Here is an 18,756-nt window from a genome sequence, read left to right on the forward strand (position 1 = left end):
CAGCTGACGTCACTGTGAAGAGGCGTTGTGACAGTTGTGACGTGTTCCTGTGTCTCACAACTGATGCAGTCAACATAGGTGGGTTAGGAATGAAAGAGTGACAGACGAGAAAGGAGGCTGTCTAAAAAAAATGTTCAGAAGGTGTGTGTGTGTTTTCATAAACACAACCAAATTATTATTTATTGAGATAGCATGTATGACATGTGTTAATTACACTGTTAGAATGTCGCAGTCAGAATGACTGAAAATTGGCTTGAAGGGGGGGGGGGGGGGGGGGGGCAAACAAGGTCCAGCAGTTCTAGTGTTAAAAAATATATTTTTAGTCGCCAAAGTACTAGAGCATGTCTTTACTGGTAAGGGCAACACACAGTTTTTTGCCCCCCATTTCGCCCAGTGGGCAGTTCTATACCTTAAGGTGGACATAGATTTCAGCTCATGCTAGCTCTTTCATCCACAGAATAGAAACAAATTATTTTGCATTGCTTAAAGTTCAGCAATATCATTCACGCAAAGTAATGAGACGGTGTAAGTTTGCCTTTGCTGATGGAATGAGGTTTTCACTCAAAATCTCACGATACATGGCCCCATTCATTCTTTCCTTTACACGGATTAGTCGTCCTGGTCCCTTTGCAGAAAAACAGCCCCAAAGCATGATGTTTCCACCCCCAAGCTTCACAGTAGGTATGGTGTTCTTTGGATGCAACTCAGCATTCTTTGTCCTCCAAACACGACGAGTTGAGTTTTTACCAAAAAGTTATATTTTGGTTTCATCTGACCATATGACATTCTCCCAATCTTCTTCTGGATCATCCAAATGCTCTCTAGCAAACTTCAGACGGGCCTGGACATGTACTGGCTTAAGCAGGGGGACACGTCTGGCACTGCAGGATTTGAGTCCCTGGTGGCGTAGTGTGTTACTGATGGTAGGCTTTGTTACTTTGGTCCCAGCTCTCTGCAGGTCATTCACTAGGTCCCCCAGTGTGGTTCTGGGATTTTTGCTCACCGTTCTTGTGATCATTTTGACCCCACGGGGTGAGATCTTGCATGGAGCCTCAGATCGAGGGAGATTATCAGTGGTCTTGTATGTCTTCCATTTCCTAATAATTGCTCCCACAGTTGATTTCTTCAAACCAAGCTGCTTACCTATTGCAGATTCAGTCTTCCCAGCCTGGTGCAGGTCTACAATTTTGTTTCTGGTGTCCTTTGACAGCTCTTTGGTCTTGGCCATAGTGGAATTTGGAGTGTGACTGTTTGAGGTTGTGGACAGGTGTCTTTTATACTGATAACAAGTTCAAAGAGGTGCCATTAATACAGGTAACGAGTGGAGGACAGAGGAGCCTCTTAAAGAAGAAGTTACAGGTCTGTGAGAGCCAGAAATCTTGCTTGTTTGTAGGTGACCAAATACTTATTTTCCACCATAATTTGCAAATAAATTCATAAAAAATCCTACAAAGTGATTTTCTGGATTTTTTTCTCTCATTTTGTCTGTCATAGTTGACGTGTACCTATGATGAAAATTACAGGCCTCTCTCATCTTTTTAAGTGGGAGAACTTGCACAATTGGTGGCTGACTAAATACTTTTTTGCCCCACTGTACCTAGGTCTACTGTCAAACTCACACCATTCATACTGTACACATCATAGATTGCTTCAGCTGGATAAACGTCACAGAAACACTTGCTTCCTAGATTGCTTACCACACACTCACGCACCCACACAGAGAGAGATACCTGACGTCACTGCATACAGTACATAAAATAATCGGGGGAGAAAGGAGAATGTGTTAAACATAATGGACACTCAGTACATCCATATGACAGTCATCTGTCTTCTGTATTTTTGGACTATGGCTTTAGCAGCTGATCAACAATGCAATGATTCATATGAGAAAGATGGCAAATGTTGTGAACTTTGTCCACCAGGTAAGACTTGCCTGTTAGAAGCTAAAAACTAACTACAACTCAGTGGAGTGGAGATCATGGAAACATAAATGGTATTATAAAAAGATAACAATAATTCCAAATTTAAATCCTTCAGATTATTGCAGTAAATGTTTTGATGGCACCCTATACTGTGTTTGTTAAAAATGTTTACATATATCCATTGCTTGTAATTCTTTGTCACAATGTGACAAATACTTTATTAATGTAAGAATATAACTGAACTAATATTTAGTTGATCTCTGACTGGCTGGCTCATAGGTAAATTTGTGAAGAAGCAATGCACAGCAAGCACCAAAACTGACTGTGGTGACTGCCCTGTGGGCTTCTACTCGGAGACCAATGACCGCTTTGAGGACTGTCAACCATGCCTCAAATGCCAACAAGGTAAGGGTTATGATGACAGCACAAGAGGCTGCTGAGAGGAGGACGGCTCACAATAATGACCAGAATGGAGCAAATAGAATGGTATCAAACACCTGGAAACCATGTGTTTGATACCATTCCACTTATAACGCTCCAGCCATTACCACAAGCCCGTCCTCCCCAGTTAAGGTGCCACCAACCTCCTGTGAATGACAGGTGACATAAATAAAACATTATTTTGGTCTAGCTCTTAAAAATCATTAGCGTCCTACCCTTAGATTGTTGATCGACCCTCAATGGTCAAAGTAACTAATAACAGGAAAGCGGTGGCAGTTGGGGCAGGCACACAGAGAGGCTCACACTGTTCATTCGTGTAATGGTTTGTAAATGTCTCCATTGAATTACTAGACTCTCACTTGGTAGTCTTCTTTCTCTCATTGCTTTTCTGGGCAGTCTACACAAGAGTGTGCACCTCAACCGCAAATGCAAACTGTACGTGTGGCTCTGGTTTCCTGTGCTCAGACTACGTCTGCTCAAAATGTGAAAAGGAAAATAAATGCCGCAAGGGGGAGGAACTAAAAAGGACAGGTAAGACTGTCATATGTTTCCTTCCTCTACTACCTGTCACTGACTCAGCAAAAAACAATGATGCAGCAAAAAACAACATCATCTTAATGCGGGGAAGTGATATACACTGCTAACCTGAAGTATGTTTTCCATTTACAGGTTCCAGGGAGTACACTTGGAAATGTGTCCCATGTCCTAATAACACATACTCTGACACTGAACATGGTCACTGCAAACTATTGACACAGTAAGAACACTGTTTTGAAAAATAGCCAGATATCACTTTTAGCAGAGCTCCTCTATCATGTGAAATGTTTCTAGTGGCTCCAAAATAACTTGTAATACCTTGTCACCAACAGGTGTGGTGCACATGGACTTGATGTGATCTTCCCTGGGAACAAGACCCATAACTCAAAATGTGGCATACATGGTATGTTGGCAATTACAGTCAGACAAATCACAATCCAAAGTAATTTCCAATGTATACTAAGTATATGGACACCTGCTTGTCGAAAATCTAATTCCAAAATCATGGGTATTAATATGAAGTTAGTCCCCCCTTTGATGCTATAAAAGCCTCCACTCTTCTGGGAAAGCGTTCCACTATATGTTGAAACATTGCTGCGGGGACATGCTTCCTTTCAGCCACGAGCATTAGTGAGGTCGGGCACTGATGTTGGGCGATTAGATGTGGCTCGCAGTCGGCGTTCCAATTGATCCCAAAGGTGTTCAATTGGGTTGAAGTCACAGCTCTGTGCAGGCCAGTCAAGTTCTTCCACACCAATCTCGACAAACCCTTTCTGTATGGAATCGTCTAGAATGTCATTGTATGCTGTAGCGTTAAGATTTTCCTTTACTGGAACTAAGGGGCCTAGCCCGAACCATGAAAAACAGCCCCAGACCATTATTCGTCCTCCACCAAAATATATAGTGGGCACTATCCAGTTGGGCAGGTAGCGTTCTCCTGGCATCCGCCAAACCCAGATTTGTCCGTCGGAATGCCAGATGGTGAAGCATGATTCATCACTCCAAAGAATGCATTTCCACTGCTCCAGAGTCCAATAGCGGCGAGCTTTACACCACTCCAGACGACACTTGGCATTGCACATGCTGAGCTTAGAATTGTGTTTGGCTGCTCGGCCAATGAAACCCATTTCATGAAGCTCCCAATGAACAGTTTGTGTGCTGTTGTTGCTTCCAGAGGCAGTTTGGGACTCGGTAGTGAGTGTTGCAACTGAGGACAGATGATTTTTACACTGTACGCACTTCAGTACTCGGCGGTTCCGTTCTGTGAGCTTGTGTGCCTACCACTTTGCACCGTTTTTGCTCCTAGAAGTTTCCACTACACAATAAAAACACTTACATTTGACAGAGGCAGCTCTAGCAGAGCAGAAATTTGACAAACTGACTTGTTGGTAAGGTGGCATCCTATGACGGTGCCATGTTGAAAGTCACTGAACTCTTCAGTATGGGCCATTCTACTGCCGATGTTTGTCTATGGAGATTGCATGGCTGTGTGCTCAATTTTATACACCTGTCAGCAACGGGTGTGGCTGAAATATCCGAAACCACTAATTTGAAGGGGCGTCCACACTTTTGGCCATGTAGTTTATTTGGGTAGATCTAATTGTTTGACTGTTCATCAGCGACAGGAAGCAAAGAGGACGGGTGTTCCATTCAGCTGATTCTGGCCATTGGCGTCTTCTTCTTTACTGTCACCCTCCTGGTGTTCCTCACTCAAGCCTGCATCAGGATAATCAGACACAAGAAGCTTAAAGCCAGTGAGTAGCCAACAATAGAATAGGTTAAGTCGTTGACACGGTGTGTCGGTCATTTTGAAAGTCTTTGGAACATAAAGCATAGGCAACATTGTATCCTCAAATTAATTACAGTATTCAGATGTAAAGTTCAAGTTAAAATAGTGATGTGTTCAAAACAACCTTTTCACAACCCTTTCTCCCTTAGTGAACTGCCCTGCTACAAGTACTTCCATCGCTTCCTCAGATATATGTGTCTGCCCGCTGTCAAAGGAGGAGAGTGGTGGCCTGCTCATCCAGTAGGCTTGTACCAAGGACCATGCCAGCCAGAGTCTGCTGTCAATGGAAAGCATCTCCACTGTATGATCTGACATGTGTTGCAGGAGTGCTTTTATTTCAGAGATAGCATGGCAGCTAGTCTCAAGTGAACAAATTCAAGTCTTCTACAGAAACAACGTGCATTAAGCCACCTATAATTCCCCTGTATTTTGTAATCTTGTTTATCGCTTGCTTCCTTCATTTGTGCAGTCTTTCATCAATACTAATTATTATTTCTACAGCTTTTCTTACTTTTTTTGCACAATTAATACATTTTTTTTTTTTTACTATTTCTTAAGAGTAATAATAATACTCATGTAAATTACTGATATGAACATTAACTGTTCTCTCAGCTATGACAAAAACATGTAGAGGCATCTTCTAATTCCTGATATTACTTTCTTTCTTTTTTTAAACAAGATTTGAACAAGTGAAATCAATGCAATCAATGTCAAATTAATATAAGTTCCATTAACAATGTGTAGGCTATTGTGTCGATTCACTTGATTGTATAAGTGGGTATGATTGCCTATAAAATGTGACCTTCTACAAAGGTGTTTCCCTGTACAGATCATAAAAAGGCTTATTACTGTACTTTTTTGTTTAAGAATAAATGAACAATTTTATAATTTTATTTATTTCACCTTTATTTAACCAGGTAGGCAAGTTGAGAACAAGTTCTCATTTACAACTGCGACCTGGCCAAGATAAAGCAAAGCAGTTCGACACATACAACAACAGAGTTAGACATGGAGTAAAACAAACATACAGTCAATAATACAGTAGAAAAATTAGTCTATATACGATGTGAGCAAATGAGGTGAGATAAGGGAGGTAAAGGCAAAAAAAGGCCATGGTGGCAAAGTAAATAAAATATAGCAAGTAAAACACTGGAATGGTAGATTTGCAGTGGAAGAATGTGCAAAGTAGAAATAGAAATAATGGGGTGCAAAGGAGATAAATAAATAAATACAGTAGGGGAAGAGGTAGTTAAGATAAGTATTTGTGATTTGTTTTATCAAGCAGTGCACGATAGGCTGCTGAACATTGTGACAGTGTTCGCAAATCTATCAAAATTGGAAGGATAGATAGAAACGATCAAAATTGAGCATAGTTAAGGGCGCAAGGAAGGAAGGGTGGACACTGGACAGAATTAGAAGAGTGGGAGAATCGCAATATCTTCCTTGCATCCTCTCCTTGCCTCCTAAACCCATTGGAGGATAATGTCAGAAAGGCGGGACTTCTGACTTTCTCATCCAATGGGTTTTGAGAAGGAGGGAATACAGAGGACGCAACGAGGATACAATTGAGATTCACCCAGTGACCGCATATGAAGAGACTAAAGAAAGGAAGAGTCCATCGTGCGCGGTCGCAAGTCATATGACAGCACTAAGCATTTCCTCTACACTTGTGCGAACGCCACAACACTGGTCGTTTTCTGTCGAAGTTGAGTGGTAATATCAATTTCAAGATGCTGGCATTCATAAACCAGCTTTTGGACTGGTTCAAGTCCCTCTTTTGGAAAGAGGAGATGGAGTTGACTCTGGTTGGACTTCAACACTCTGGGAAAACCACATTTGTTAACGTTATAGCTGTAAGTTTTTATTTTGCTGGTAGCTAATGTTAGCAGTTAGTTATAGTAGCTTTCTAGTTACGTAAGCACTAACTAGGTAAGTTAGCGACTTAAGCAATATCGATTTAGTATCGTCCCTCTGCTATCTATATTATTGATTGCCTATCTGACAATTGTTTTACGCAAAGTCAGCCAGCTACAGTGGCTAACGTTAACGTACAATAGCACAAGTCATACTTCGCGGCTAACCTTCCAAACTAGATATCTACTGCTAGTTAGATGTCTTTAGTGGTTTGTTGGCAATATAATCAGACTGTTCAACCACTTTTTGGGAATTTGGCTAAATATTATTTTGCTCGCTAGTCTAGGTTTATTCCTAAAACGTCTGGATTAACTAGCTAATTAGCCTTTTTACTAGGTACAACAGGCCAAGCAACAGCCTTAATGCCCACAACAGGGCGGTATTATTCCTGTAGTCATGTTTTCTGACGTCCAAATGTAATCTACCCAGCTAGTGATACACTCGTGCCCCCCAGTGACCAGCTCGTTCATAAAATAATGCTGCGCTGATAAAAAAAAAAAAAAAACGTGGTAAATACAAACTATTTTCCACCGTGGCTGCTTTCCAAACACTTAAACGACACCCTCTACCACATGCCCTTGGGGGAATCCGGTCCAACTGGATTGGCCAAGCAAGGGAAGTCTGCAATGTAAGGCGCTCGTTTTTATTGGGTTTTGTGAGTGTTTAATTATGTTCACTCCGGGGCCTGAAACTTCCCATAATTCAATTCGCGGCGATTGTACATCCGCTAAAAAAAAGTCAGCGAAAACTTAAAAACAACATCAATGGAGAAGTCAACGTACACGTAAGTAAAAACGAATGCAAATTAGTTAGACATGTGCTACTAATGCACAAGCAGTCTCGTAAAAAGTAAATGTTTTTGTTTGGTTATCTTTTGGAAATTGTAGAAATAATGTTTTTCCTTTAGAAGTTCCAGCTAGGCAGGCTAACGTCATTTAGCTAATACATTTGCTAGCTATCATACAGTAACGTTAGGTGTATATTAATTATATATTTAATTTAAGTAGACATGCACTCATAATTGACTGTAGTGCATATGAAGCACCCATAAGCCACCGGTGGCTGAACACAATCATCGAGTGATGACTTTCCGGCCAAGGGTGATCCATTTAAATTATTTTTTCCTCCCTTGCCCTGCAAGTGTATAACGTTACTCGTCAGACATCGTAAAACGACCTCAGTAGTGTCCACTTAATTTGAGGGCTGAAGGGATAGGGTTTGTCTAAAGTGTTTAGACCGCAAACACTGTCTGAAAAAACTACTATTTTCCAACACCGTGGCTGCATTCCAAACACTGATGACGTATATGTATCATGATGTCTGACGAGTATACACTTGCAAGGCGAGGGAGGAAGGAATGATTTTTAAATGCACTGCCCTTGCCCGGAAATTCGTCACTCGTTCATCCCGCGATTGTGTTTTCAGCCACCGGTAGGTAGCTTGTGGGTGCCTTAAATGCGATAGTCAATTATGGTTGTATGTCTACTTACATTAAATATAATTATTATATGCCTACTGTATGATAGCTAGCAAATTAATTACCTAAATAATGTTAGTCTGCCTACATGGAACTTCTGAAGGATGTTTTATTTCTACAATTCCCAAAAGCTAACCAAACATAATTACCGTCATGTGCATTAGTAGCACAATTTCTAACTTATTTACATTTTTTACTTATACGTGTATGTTGACTCCATATTTACGTTGAGGTTTTATGTTTTGGCGGATGTACAATCATTGCGAATTGAATTACTTTGCGTTTCAAGCCCATTAGTGAACATAATTGTACACTCGCAAACTCCATTGAAAACAAGGGCTTGTGTTGCAAACTTACCTTGCTTGGCTAATCATTTGGACCAACGACCAATATGGTTGCGGAGATTCCCCCAAGGGCATAAGGCAAGGGTGAGTGGACGAGGGCTTGTCATGAGTTTGAAACGCAGCCAAAGTAAACAGCCCTCGGACCTAGAATGACGTTTTACATCGTCACGTCCGAGTGTACCTTAAATGGCCCTTTCCCAAGTGAGGAAGAGGGATGATAGGAGAGGCAACGGCCTTGTTGGAAATCTTGATGTTGACCTTAAAAACAACCAACCTAAAGCTATTAATGTACATAGTAAGCTAATGTATCTAGTTAGCACTCCTGTCATGTAGCTAGCTACAGTTACCCATAGCTGGTTAGCTAGTTTTATAGTTTGGTAATTTATTCCATTACATTTCAGAGTTCCCCAAGTTTTATGAATCTAGCTACGTTTTATAGGTTCCTTACAATGAGACTAAGCCAATTTTCCAATGCTAAAATCAATGTATATATATTTTTTAGCAAGCTTCATACTTTTTCTGAAAGCCTTGTGGATTAAATTTGACACTTCGTGGCCACCATATTTCAAAATGTGACTACAGTTTGCATTGAATTGTGGGTCAAATCAACCCCGCAAGTGACCAAAGTTGTTCACTTGCTCCCTCGAGCTAAATCGAGTGCCGAGGGGGCAACGTTAGTGAATTGGACCTACCACTTAAGATGGCAATTAAACTGCATCCGGTTTTCGGCTGGGATTCCACCGAGGGAAGGTGACTAGCGCAAGGGCTGAGGGGGTACAAATAAAGTGTTTAGACTGCAGCCTGTGTTAGAGTGGCTAAGGCTACTTCCGGGTTGTTTGCGTATCCCGTTCAGCCAATTACGTTGCAGCAGTCTGTTGTTTACCCCAGGGGTGTAATCATTGGTCCAAACAAGTAAAACAACAGTTTTTATTGGACAAATTCAGGTAGGTCCCGCCCAGTTTTGTTTGCAACAGAATCGTCTTAACGAATAGGCCCCTGGTCAGAATGCAACAATGGTCTTCACTCTCAATGACTTACAGCTAACACCCGCTAAACTGTGTACCCGGCCAATGAATTTGATGTTCAGCTAGTTGTGTTGGCTAAACAAACAGGCCAGGGTCTCTTATGCAATCATTTTGTCACTAGTGTTACAAATAGGATTTCTCAAAAGCTGATTATTAGGCTTTGGAAATCGTGATCCTTTCCTCTTGACATCACAGCAGTTTGAATGTGCAAGATCAAAGACAGAAAGATGCTAGCTGACCAGAACAGTTCCAACAGAATGAGATGAACTTGAGGACCTATGCAGTGGAGGCTGCTGAGGGGAGGACGGCTCACAATAATGGCTGGAATAGAGTGGTATCAAACACATAAACACATGATTTATCATTCCATCCACTCCATTCGGTGCTCTGATTCCCTTCAGCAGCATTCTTGCCTCAAAACACCCAGGCATTCTGTTCCTACCAATATAATAAACACCTAAACTTTTCCACGTAGCCTATAATTCCAGGTATTTCTTATAGGATGTAGAGTAACACTACTGACTTATTCTGAGTCAGTCAGTGTTGTAGTGAATGAGATGCATGCCGTTGATGGGGAGGTGCCCATGTGGTTAGTTGTAATATGTTAGGGTGGTGGTGTTTCCGGCCAGGCTTCACTCACGAGACCACTGCACTCACTTCTACTTTGACCTGGTCAGATGACTAATCAAGTCGTGTGGTTACTAGTGTGCGGCAGACAAAGCATATGTCTTGCTCAGAGACTGTTTGGGTTCAAGTAAAGGGCAAAGACAGTTGACTGCAGAATGACTTCAATTGTTTCTCTGTCATCGAGTGTAGCCTATGATTTAGGGTTGGCTAAAAAGACACCATTCGCATTGCTCTTTTAAAGGCCCAGTGCATTCAAAAACGTGATAATCCTATGTTTTATATTTCCACACTGCGGTTGGAATAATATTATGAAAATGCCCTTTTTAGTGTAAGAGCTGTTTGAAAGTTGATTTGCCAATAATGGCTAGTTTTCAGTTTTCCCCTCCCCACTTAGACCACTCCCAGTCAGTCCTAGCACAATTATTGCTTGAGAAATTGCTAAGAAGCTATTTTTAAAAATGTAAATGTTTCAATCACAAGGTACTTAATTGTTACCCAGAAATTATGTAATATTGCGTAAAAAAAATGGCTGCATTGGACCTTTAAATTCCCTCTCCCTCCCTGCACCTATTCTCATAAGACAGGGTTCTTAGGCGATAGAAGATTTTTATTTATTTCACCTTTATTTAACCACGTAGGCCAGTTGAGAACAAGTTCTCATTTACAACTGCGACCTGGCCAAGATAAAGCAAAGCAGTGTGACAAAACAACACAGATTTACACATAGGATAAACAAAAGTACAGTCAATAGCACAATAGAAAAATCTATATAGAGTGTGTGCAAATGGAGTAAGGAGGTAAGGCAATAAATAGGCCATAGTAGCGAAGTAATTACAATTTAGCAAATTAACACTGAAGTGATAGATATGCAGATGATGTGCAAGTAGAAATAGTGGTGTGTAAAAAACAATATGGGGATGAGGTAGGTAGTTGGGTGGGCTATTTACAGATAGGCTGTGTACAGCAGCCGCGATCGGTAAGCTGCTCAGATAGCTGATGCTTAAAGTTGGTGAGGGAGATATAAGTCTCCAACTTCATCGATTTTTGCAATTCGTTCCAGTCATTGGCAGCAGAGAACTGGAAGGAAAGGCCGCCAAAGTTGGTGTTGGCTCTGGGGATGACCAGTGAGATATACCTGCTGGAGTGCGTGCTGTTATGGTGACCAGTGAGCTGAGATAAGGCGGAGCTTTACCTAGCAAAGACTTATAGATGACCTGGAGCCAGTGGGTCTGGCGACGAATATGTAGCGAGGGCCAGTTGACAAGAGCATACAGGTCGCAGTGGTATATGGGGCTTTGGTGACAAACAGACAAATTGTCTCCTTTAAAACCTGAAACCTGTCTGCATTCCAAACATATTTCACTGCCCTGGGGCATTGGGATCTTTTTTAGACCAGAGGAAAGAGTGCCTCCTACTGGCCCTCCAACACCACTTCCAGCAGCATCTGGTCTCCCATCCAGGGACTGACCAGGACCGACCCTGCTTAGCTTCAGAAGCAAGCCAGCAGTGGTATGCAGGATGGTATGCTGCTGGTGTTATTCATCGGGTGTTGGGCATTCGTAAATTCATCAGTTATTTCGCGCTCTGGCACACTCAGACGAGTGATGTCAAATCTGAGTAGATAGCCAGTGTGAATTTACGAATGCAACCCAGCCACGACAATTTGGTTTATGTCTCTGGTATACCATTTTAGTTAGGCCTTGTATACAGGTGGCAATTCCAGAGGACATGTTAGAATTAGGAACACTGACCTAGCTTTTCCATGTTTGTTCCATGTCAGCTCAGCCTGTTCCATGTCAGCTCAGCTTGTACAATCACTCAAAGGTGATCAATGGTCTTTTCTCTTCTTGTTTAGTCTGGGCATTTTAGTGAAGACATGATCCCTACAGTAGGATTCAACATGAGGAAGGTCACAAAAGGCAACGTTAACATCAAGGTAGGTCTTCAGTCACTACAGTATGTAGGCTACTGTACTGTTTCACAGTGGCAATCTATACCTACTGCATGATAAAAAAAATGTGGGACCTCTGCTTTTCCAGATCTGGGATATAGGAGGGCAGCCGAGGTTCAGGAGCATGTGGGAACGTTACTGTCGGGGAGTTAACGCAATTGTGTGAGTATCTGAGTTGGTCCTTTCCTGTCAGTCTGCATGGGTACAATTTAAATTCAGGAAGTGTACAGGACTGTTGATTGTTCTGTTTGTCTTAATCTCTAGGGTACGTGAGACGTTAGCGCCCCACCTCTTCAACAGCCAGTGAAACTGCAGGGCTCCAAATTCAAATACAGAAATACTCATTATAAAAATTCAGAAAACAAAACATTTTACATAGGTTTAAAGATAAACTTCTTGTGAATCCAACCACGGTGTCAGATTTAAAAAATGCTTTACGGCGAAAGCATCCTTACGATTATTTGAGAACATAGCCCAGCAGACAAGTCATTACAAACAGTAACCAGCCAAGTAGAAGAGTTACACAAGTCAGGAATAGAGACAATTAATCCCTTACCTTTAATGATCTTCATATGGTTGCACTCAGAAGACATTAATTTACTAAAATGTTCCTTTTGTTCGATAGTCTCTTTATATCCAGAAACCTCCGTTTTGCTCGCGTTTTGTTCAGTAATCCACAGGCTCAAACGCAGTCACAACAGGCAGACAAAAAAATCCAAATTGTATCCGTAAAGTTCATGTCAAACAATTTTTATATTCAATCCTCAGGTTGTTTTTAGCCTAAATAATCGATAATATTTCAACCGGACAATAACGTTGTCAATATAAAAGGTAAACATGAAAGGCACTCTCTCGGTCGCGCTCATGAAAAAGCTCTGACACGGCAGGGTCCACTCATTCAGACTGCTCTTACTCCCTCATTCTTCAGAATACAAGCCTGAAACAATTTCTAAAGACTGTTGACATCGAGTGGAAGGCATAGGAACTGCAATTTGAGTCCTAAGTCAATGGATACTGTAATGGCATTGAATAAAAACTACAAAACCAAAAATAAATCCTACTTCCTGAATGGATTTTCTCAGGTTTTCACCTGCCAAATCAGTTCTGTTATACTCAGACACTATTTTAACAGTTTTGGAAACTTTCGGGTGTTTTCTATCGAAATCTACCACTTATATGCATATCATATCTTCTGGGCCCGAGAAGCAGGCAGTTTAATTTGGGCATGCTTTTCATCCAAAATTCCGAATGCTGCCCCCTACCCTAGAGAAGTTTTAAGAGACACGTTCAGTGAATACCAGTCAGTGGTCGAATATTGAGTTGGGTACGTTTTGAGCACGTCCAATTCTTTACAGTATACATAACATTATTTTCTATGCGTTTGGAAACTTGTGCCATGTCTTTTAAATATTTGATTTCTTTAGATACATGGTGGATGCAGCTGACCGTGAGAAGGTGGAGGCTTCCAGGAATGAGCTGCACAATTTGTTAGACAAGCCTCAGTTGCAAGGAATTCCTGTAAGTAAGCCTACACTTCTGAAACTGCTGAATTGAATGAATTCATGTAAATGACAAGAGTTTCTTAATATGATCAGCAAGCATTTCTGCCACATGAGCTAAACTGTGGTTTGGCTTTTTAGATTTTGGTTCTTGGTAACAAAGGAGATATCCCCAGTGCTCTAGATGAGAAGCAGCTCATTGAAAACATGTAAGTATGAAGAGAAAAGATGAGGTGTTTCCTAGTAGTAAACCCACAGTAGTAATCACACAGCATCTGATCCATCTGAGCTGAGGTACTGTGAATCAACTCTACATCCCCTTTTTTAAAGTTGAGTATACTCATTCTAACTAAATGACGGAGGAAGGGTCCCTCTCTTACTGTGCCTTGATTGATTTTTATTGCCAACACATGTATACACACTGTACATACATTTTAAAAAGTGATGGGGATATCACAAAGTCAGACTTATTTCCATTGTGGTTCCCCCCCTCCCCGATTTGAAAAGTCTGGAGATGGATATTGAACATTGCCATTGTGAGTTAGGGCCTTTGTATATTCTGATCATGTGCTTTTCATAATATTTAAGGTTTAACAGGGTACTTATGAAATGGTGATGGCATCACTGATGTCACAATTGTTTCTTCTACAAACTTTTAAACAAGAGCTTTTCAGTTTTCTTCCATGCTGTGTCCTTGGCTGTGCTTATCCACTTCAAGATGGATAGACTAATATAGTAACAGTACAAAGACATTCATCGGATGTCATTAGGTGAATGCACCAATTTGTAAGTCGCTCTGGATAAGAGCGTCTGCTAAATGACTTAAATGTAAATGTAAAAATTCATCACACACAATTACTTATTTAAAGATGCACTATGCAGAAATCATTCCACAATTTCCTGGTTTCTAAAATTCTAATAATTTGCCATAAATTCAGTTTGTGACAAAACAAGCAGTCCATTGTGTAGAGAATCATTGTACCATCTAAACCGCTGTGAAATACCTTTGCAATAACTAAAAATAATGTTGTTTTGGATGTTTGAAGCTGGTGTACAAAACCAAAAGTACAAAAACTAAACTTAAAAAACGGAAAGCATTGAAATAGCGCACAGAACAGATCTACCGCTTTGACTCGGTTTCAATGAGAATGAAAGATCTATAACTTACATTTCTATGTGAATTTGGTCAGGTCCCCAAGAAGTTAGATATTGTAGTCACATTTTCTATTGTTATTTTTTCAAATCTATATTTATGACCATAATTACCTTGGAAGATTAGTTGCCATTCTTGAAGTTTTGAACACTGCTATCCTTTTACTAATCTCACATCAGCAAAGACCTAATGGTTTTATTTTAGAAGAGAAGTTTGTGACTTTTTCTAGGCATGCCTTTTTTATAAGCTTTGTTCTCCTTTTTCATAGAGAAACATTTCATTCTTTTGTCACTTGTACCAAATACAGTACAGTATGAAGATGGGCACAAACTGCTTCACCAGTAGAAATCCCTGATCGCGCTTGTAGGCGACGTTGGCTAGCTAAGCTCATGCGCAGAAACACGTCATCGGGTTTTGAGGTTGTCTTGTGCCAAACTGTACATTTACAGGCCAGATGGGGTGGGGATGAAAGCATGCCAGTTTGTCACTTTCACGAGGTTGGAGTAATAACATGTTCAACTACTTATAGCACTGAGCGATTGACCAACCTTTGTCATTTTTCGGGTCTTAAACAACTAATTTTGCCGACGTTTCAATTATTTGAATTCCCTTTCATTCAGTTTTTTTTCCTGTGAGCTCAATGCTTGGTAATGAACTACAATTACCATAATCCATTGCGCGCCTTCTTGTCTGGTCTGTGTGTTCCTTTTATGCCTGCTACGTTAGGAGAGAGGGAGAAAGAGAGAGCAGTTGCTTCGCTAGGCATCTTTACCTGAAAATACATGATCTAAGTGATTGATAGTTAGTATTCAAAAGCCATAAAAAGTAAGCGCTATTTACTTTGAAGAACTACTAAAATATAAATTTTGTCAGACAGCATGGGCAGCAGCTCTATAGAGATGACTTGGAATTAAGTAATAAAGTCATCAAATAAAACAAATGTAATATACACAACTGAAATATTTTATTAAAGTATAGTAATGTGAATAAATGATGGTTAATAAGTGATAAGCAGTAATGGGTAGTCACTACCATCATGGGACTTTTATTCATTGTTTTATTCTGTTTTACAGCATTCAACCGACATAATGCAAAACCGTGATTTTTTTCAATAATCGAATCAAAACCAAACCGATCTCAAAAGCACTAGTCACTCAACACTAACTACTTAAGTCATTGGCTCGAATGTTGTGCCTTTACATTTTGAGAAAATGAACTAAGGAAGAATGTTTCACTTCTCAAACCCCAAACCCCAGCCTGATCTGCTTCGCAAGGTTTCCCAGACGTCTTGTCCCAGAAGTCTTGCGATGTTGCACCTCTGGGTTTAGAAACTCCTTGCTAGTACTGTACTGCTTTTAGAAATTATACAGGTTTTCAAAAGGAAACAGCTCCCTCTGTTGGCCAGTTAATATTAACACCAACATAACAGTTGATAGCAGGTTATCAGTTTTTTTTTTGCCGCTTTCTTTCTACAGGAACTTGGCAGCTATTCAAGACAGAGAGATTTGCTGCTACTCTATTTCCTGCAAAGCGAGAGACAACATAGGTGAGTAAGATGGTGATGGTGGAACAGTTTGCTTGTCTGAATGGAAGGCTGGAGGAGAGGAAACAAATGAACAATAACATGGTGCACCCAAAGTGGCTACATATAAACCTGTGTATCCCGAATCATACTTACCCACCACTGTAGGCATCTCGTGTTTCACCTGCTGTCTCTCCTGTCTCACTGACCCCCATGCGTCTCCTGCCTTCCAGATATCACACTGCAGTGGCTCATCCAACACTCCAAATCTGGGAGAAGCTGAAAGTACCGGAACTCTGTTCTCCCAGCTCTATCTTCAATGTTACCCTCATGCCACACCCTGTTCACTCTCTGTTCACACATGTACAGTGTTCCCTCCAGCTTCGATGCTGCACTGTGCCCCCTGCCTGTTACTCCCTGTTCTAATTTTATCCAATGATTCTCCCCCACAAAACCCTATACCACTGCACTACTAAAAGATGGTAGCCCCTGGTCAATACCAAATACCGCATCCCATGAGTCACAGAATGGGCATTACACCTCTGCCATGAGGTGCTACTTCAGTCTCCTGAACAGAGAGAGGTTTAGTCTGTCTGCCTTTTTCATTCTATTGGCTGAACGACAGGCGTTTCCCACACCAGTAAGTCCAACTGTCTATAACACTAGTGTAGCGATCCTACACCCTCAGGATGGGTTGTTTAGCCACTGACTGGGGCCTCATCATTATACATGTTCTCCAGACAGTCCTGTGTGAAGCTATAGGGAAAATAACAGACATACACTACATGACCAAAAGTATGTGGACACCTGCTTGTCGAACATCTCATTCCAAAATCATGGGCATTAATATGGAGTTGGTCCCTCCCTCCTAGGCCTGGCTCGCAGTCGGCGGTCCTATTCATCAAAAAAGGTGTTTGATGGTGTTGAGGTCAGGGCTCTGTGCAGGCCAGTCAAGTTCTTCCACGCCGATCTCGACAAACCATTTCTGTATGGACCTCGCTTTGTGCACGGGGACATTGTCATGCTAAAACAGGAAAGGGTCTTCCCCAAACTGTTGCCATAAAGTTGGAAGCACAGAATTATCTAGAATGTCATTGTATGTTGTAGTGTTAAGATTTTCCTTCACTGGAACTAAGGGGCCTAACTTGAACCATGAAAAACAGCACCAGACCATTAGTCCTCCTCCACCAAACTTTACAGCTGGCACTATGCATTTGGGCAAGTAGAACTTTCCTGGCATCTGCCAAACCCAGAATTGTCCGTCGGACTGCCAGAGGATGAAGTGTGATTCATCACTCGAACGCGTTTCCACTGCTTCATTGTCCAATCGTGGCAAGCTTTACACCACTCCAGCTAACGCTTGGCATTGTGCATGATGATCTTAGGCTTGTGTGCGGCTGCTTGGCCATGGGAAACCCATTTCATGAAGCTCCTGACGAACAGTTCTTGTGCTGATGTTGCTTCCAGAGGCAGTTTGGAACTCGGCATTGAGTGTTGCAACTGAATACAGACGGCAGTCCCGTTCTGTGAGCTTGTGTGGCCTACCACTGAGCCGTTGTTGCTCAAAGAAGTTTCCACTTCACAAAAACATCACTTAGTTGACCAGGGGAGAAATTTGACGAACTGACTTGTAAAGGTGGCATCCTATGACGGTGCCACATTGAAAGTGACTGAGCTCTTCAGTACGTGCCATTCCACTGCCAATGTTTGTCTATGGAGATTGCATGGCGGTGTGCTTTATTTTATACACCTGTCAGCAACGGGTGTGGCTGAAATAGACAAATCCACTAATTTGAAGGGGTGTCCTCATACGCTTGTATTTATAGTGTATGTTAATATAAGTCACTGGGAAAGTAAATGGACTGTCTGGTTTCCCGTCTTGTCTCTGTCATCTTCTACTGTGAGATTAACTGCTTTATGGCCTTTGCCTTTTTTTTGCCAAATCAAAAATGTTTGTCTTGGAAATTTCTTTTTTTTTTTTTAGCAATGAATTATGTAAATAGTTCAGTAGCTAGGTCTGTACAAATATCAAGCTGTTAAGATTTTTTACTTATGTGAGCGTATATGGATATTTTATATTAATGTACTGATGGTCAAGATAGTGTGTTGGTTGTGTGGTTATCAGCCTTGTTTGTAATTTGCCTCAGTGGAATTATGTCTACTGCGGTCAATGAGCTGAGAGAGAGTGGCAGAATTCAAAGTGCCTTGTGCAATATCTCATCTCTGAAGCAAACATCATGCAAAGTGTGCCTTCCTGAGCAAAGAGAAAACACCACTGCTATATATTCAAGAAATGAAAAGGCATGCTTTTTAATTTAGACATTGTACTGTTATCGTTCACCCTCAGTTGCGATATTTTCTGTGGCGCATTTTTGAAATATATATTTATGGTGTCAATACTTTGGAATTATTTTGTAAATATGTTATCTGGGTGGATAAAAAACGTAAACTATGCTTAAAGATGAACTTTGTCATTAAAATTAAGGACAACATTTGACTACACTCATTGTACTAATAATCATAGCCTACTACCAATAGTCTCAAACTATGATTTT

General features: G+C 41.0%; 1 protein-coding gene across 2 annotated transcripts; it reads left to right on the top strand.

Moving 5' to 3' along the window:
- Positions 1 to 6,262: 6,262 nt before the first annotated feature.
- LOC129851203 (ADP-ribosylation factor-like protein 8B-A) lies at positions 6,263 to 18,693 on the top strand. Of its 2 annotated transcripts, none has more exons than XM_055917581.1 (7): positions 6,263 to 6,542; positions 11,932 to 12,012; positions 12,116 to 12,189; positions 13,452 to 13,545; positions 13,668 to 13,735; positions 16,155 to 16,225; positions 16,435 to 18,693. In XM_055917581.1, exons 1-7 carry the CDS (start codon positions 6,420 to 6,422, stop codon positions 16,482 to 16,484), a joined length of 561 nt encoding a protein of 186 aa, XP_055773556.1. In that variant the 5' UTR covers positions 6,263 to 6,419; the 3' UTR covers positions 16,485 to 18,693. The 2 variants fall into 2 exon arrangements, with proteins under 2 accessions (XP_055773556.1, XP_055773557.1); XM_055917582.1 differs by lacking the exon at positions 6,263 to 6,542 and adding an exon at positions 7,672 to 8,034.
- The last annotated feature ends 63 nt before the right edge of the window (positions 18,694 to 18,756 follow it).

This window comes from Salvelinus fontinalis, chromosome 3, assembly GCF_029448725.1.
Source record: "Salvelinus fontinalis isolate EN_2023a chromosome 3, ASM2944872v1, whole genome shotgun sequence".
NCBI lineage: Eukaryota > Metazoa > Chordata > Actinopteri > Salmoniformes > Salmonidae > Salvelinus > Salvelinus fontinalis.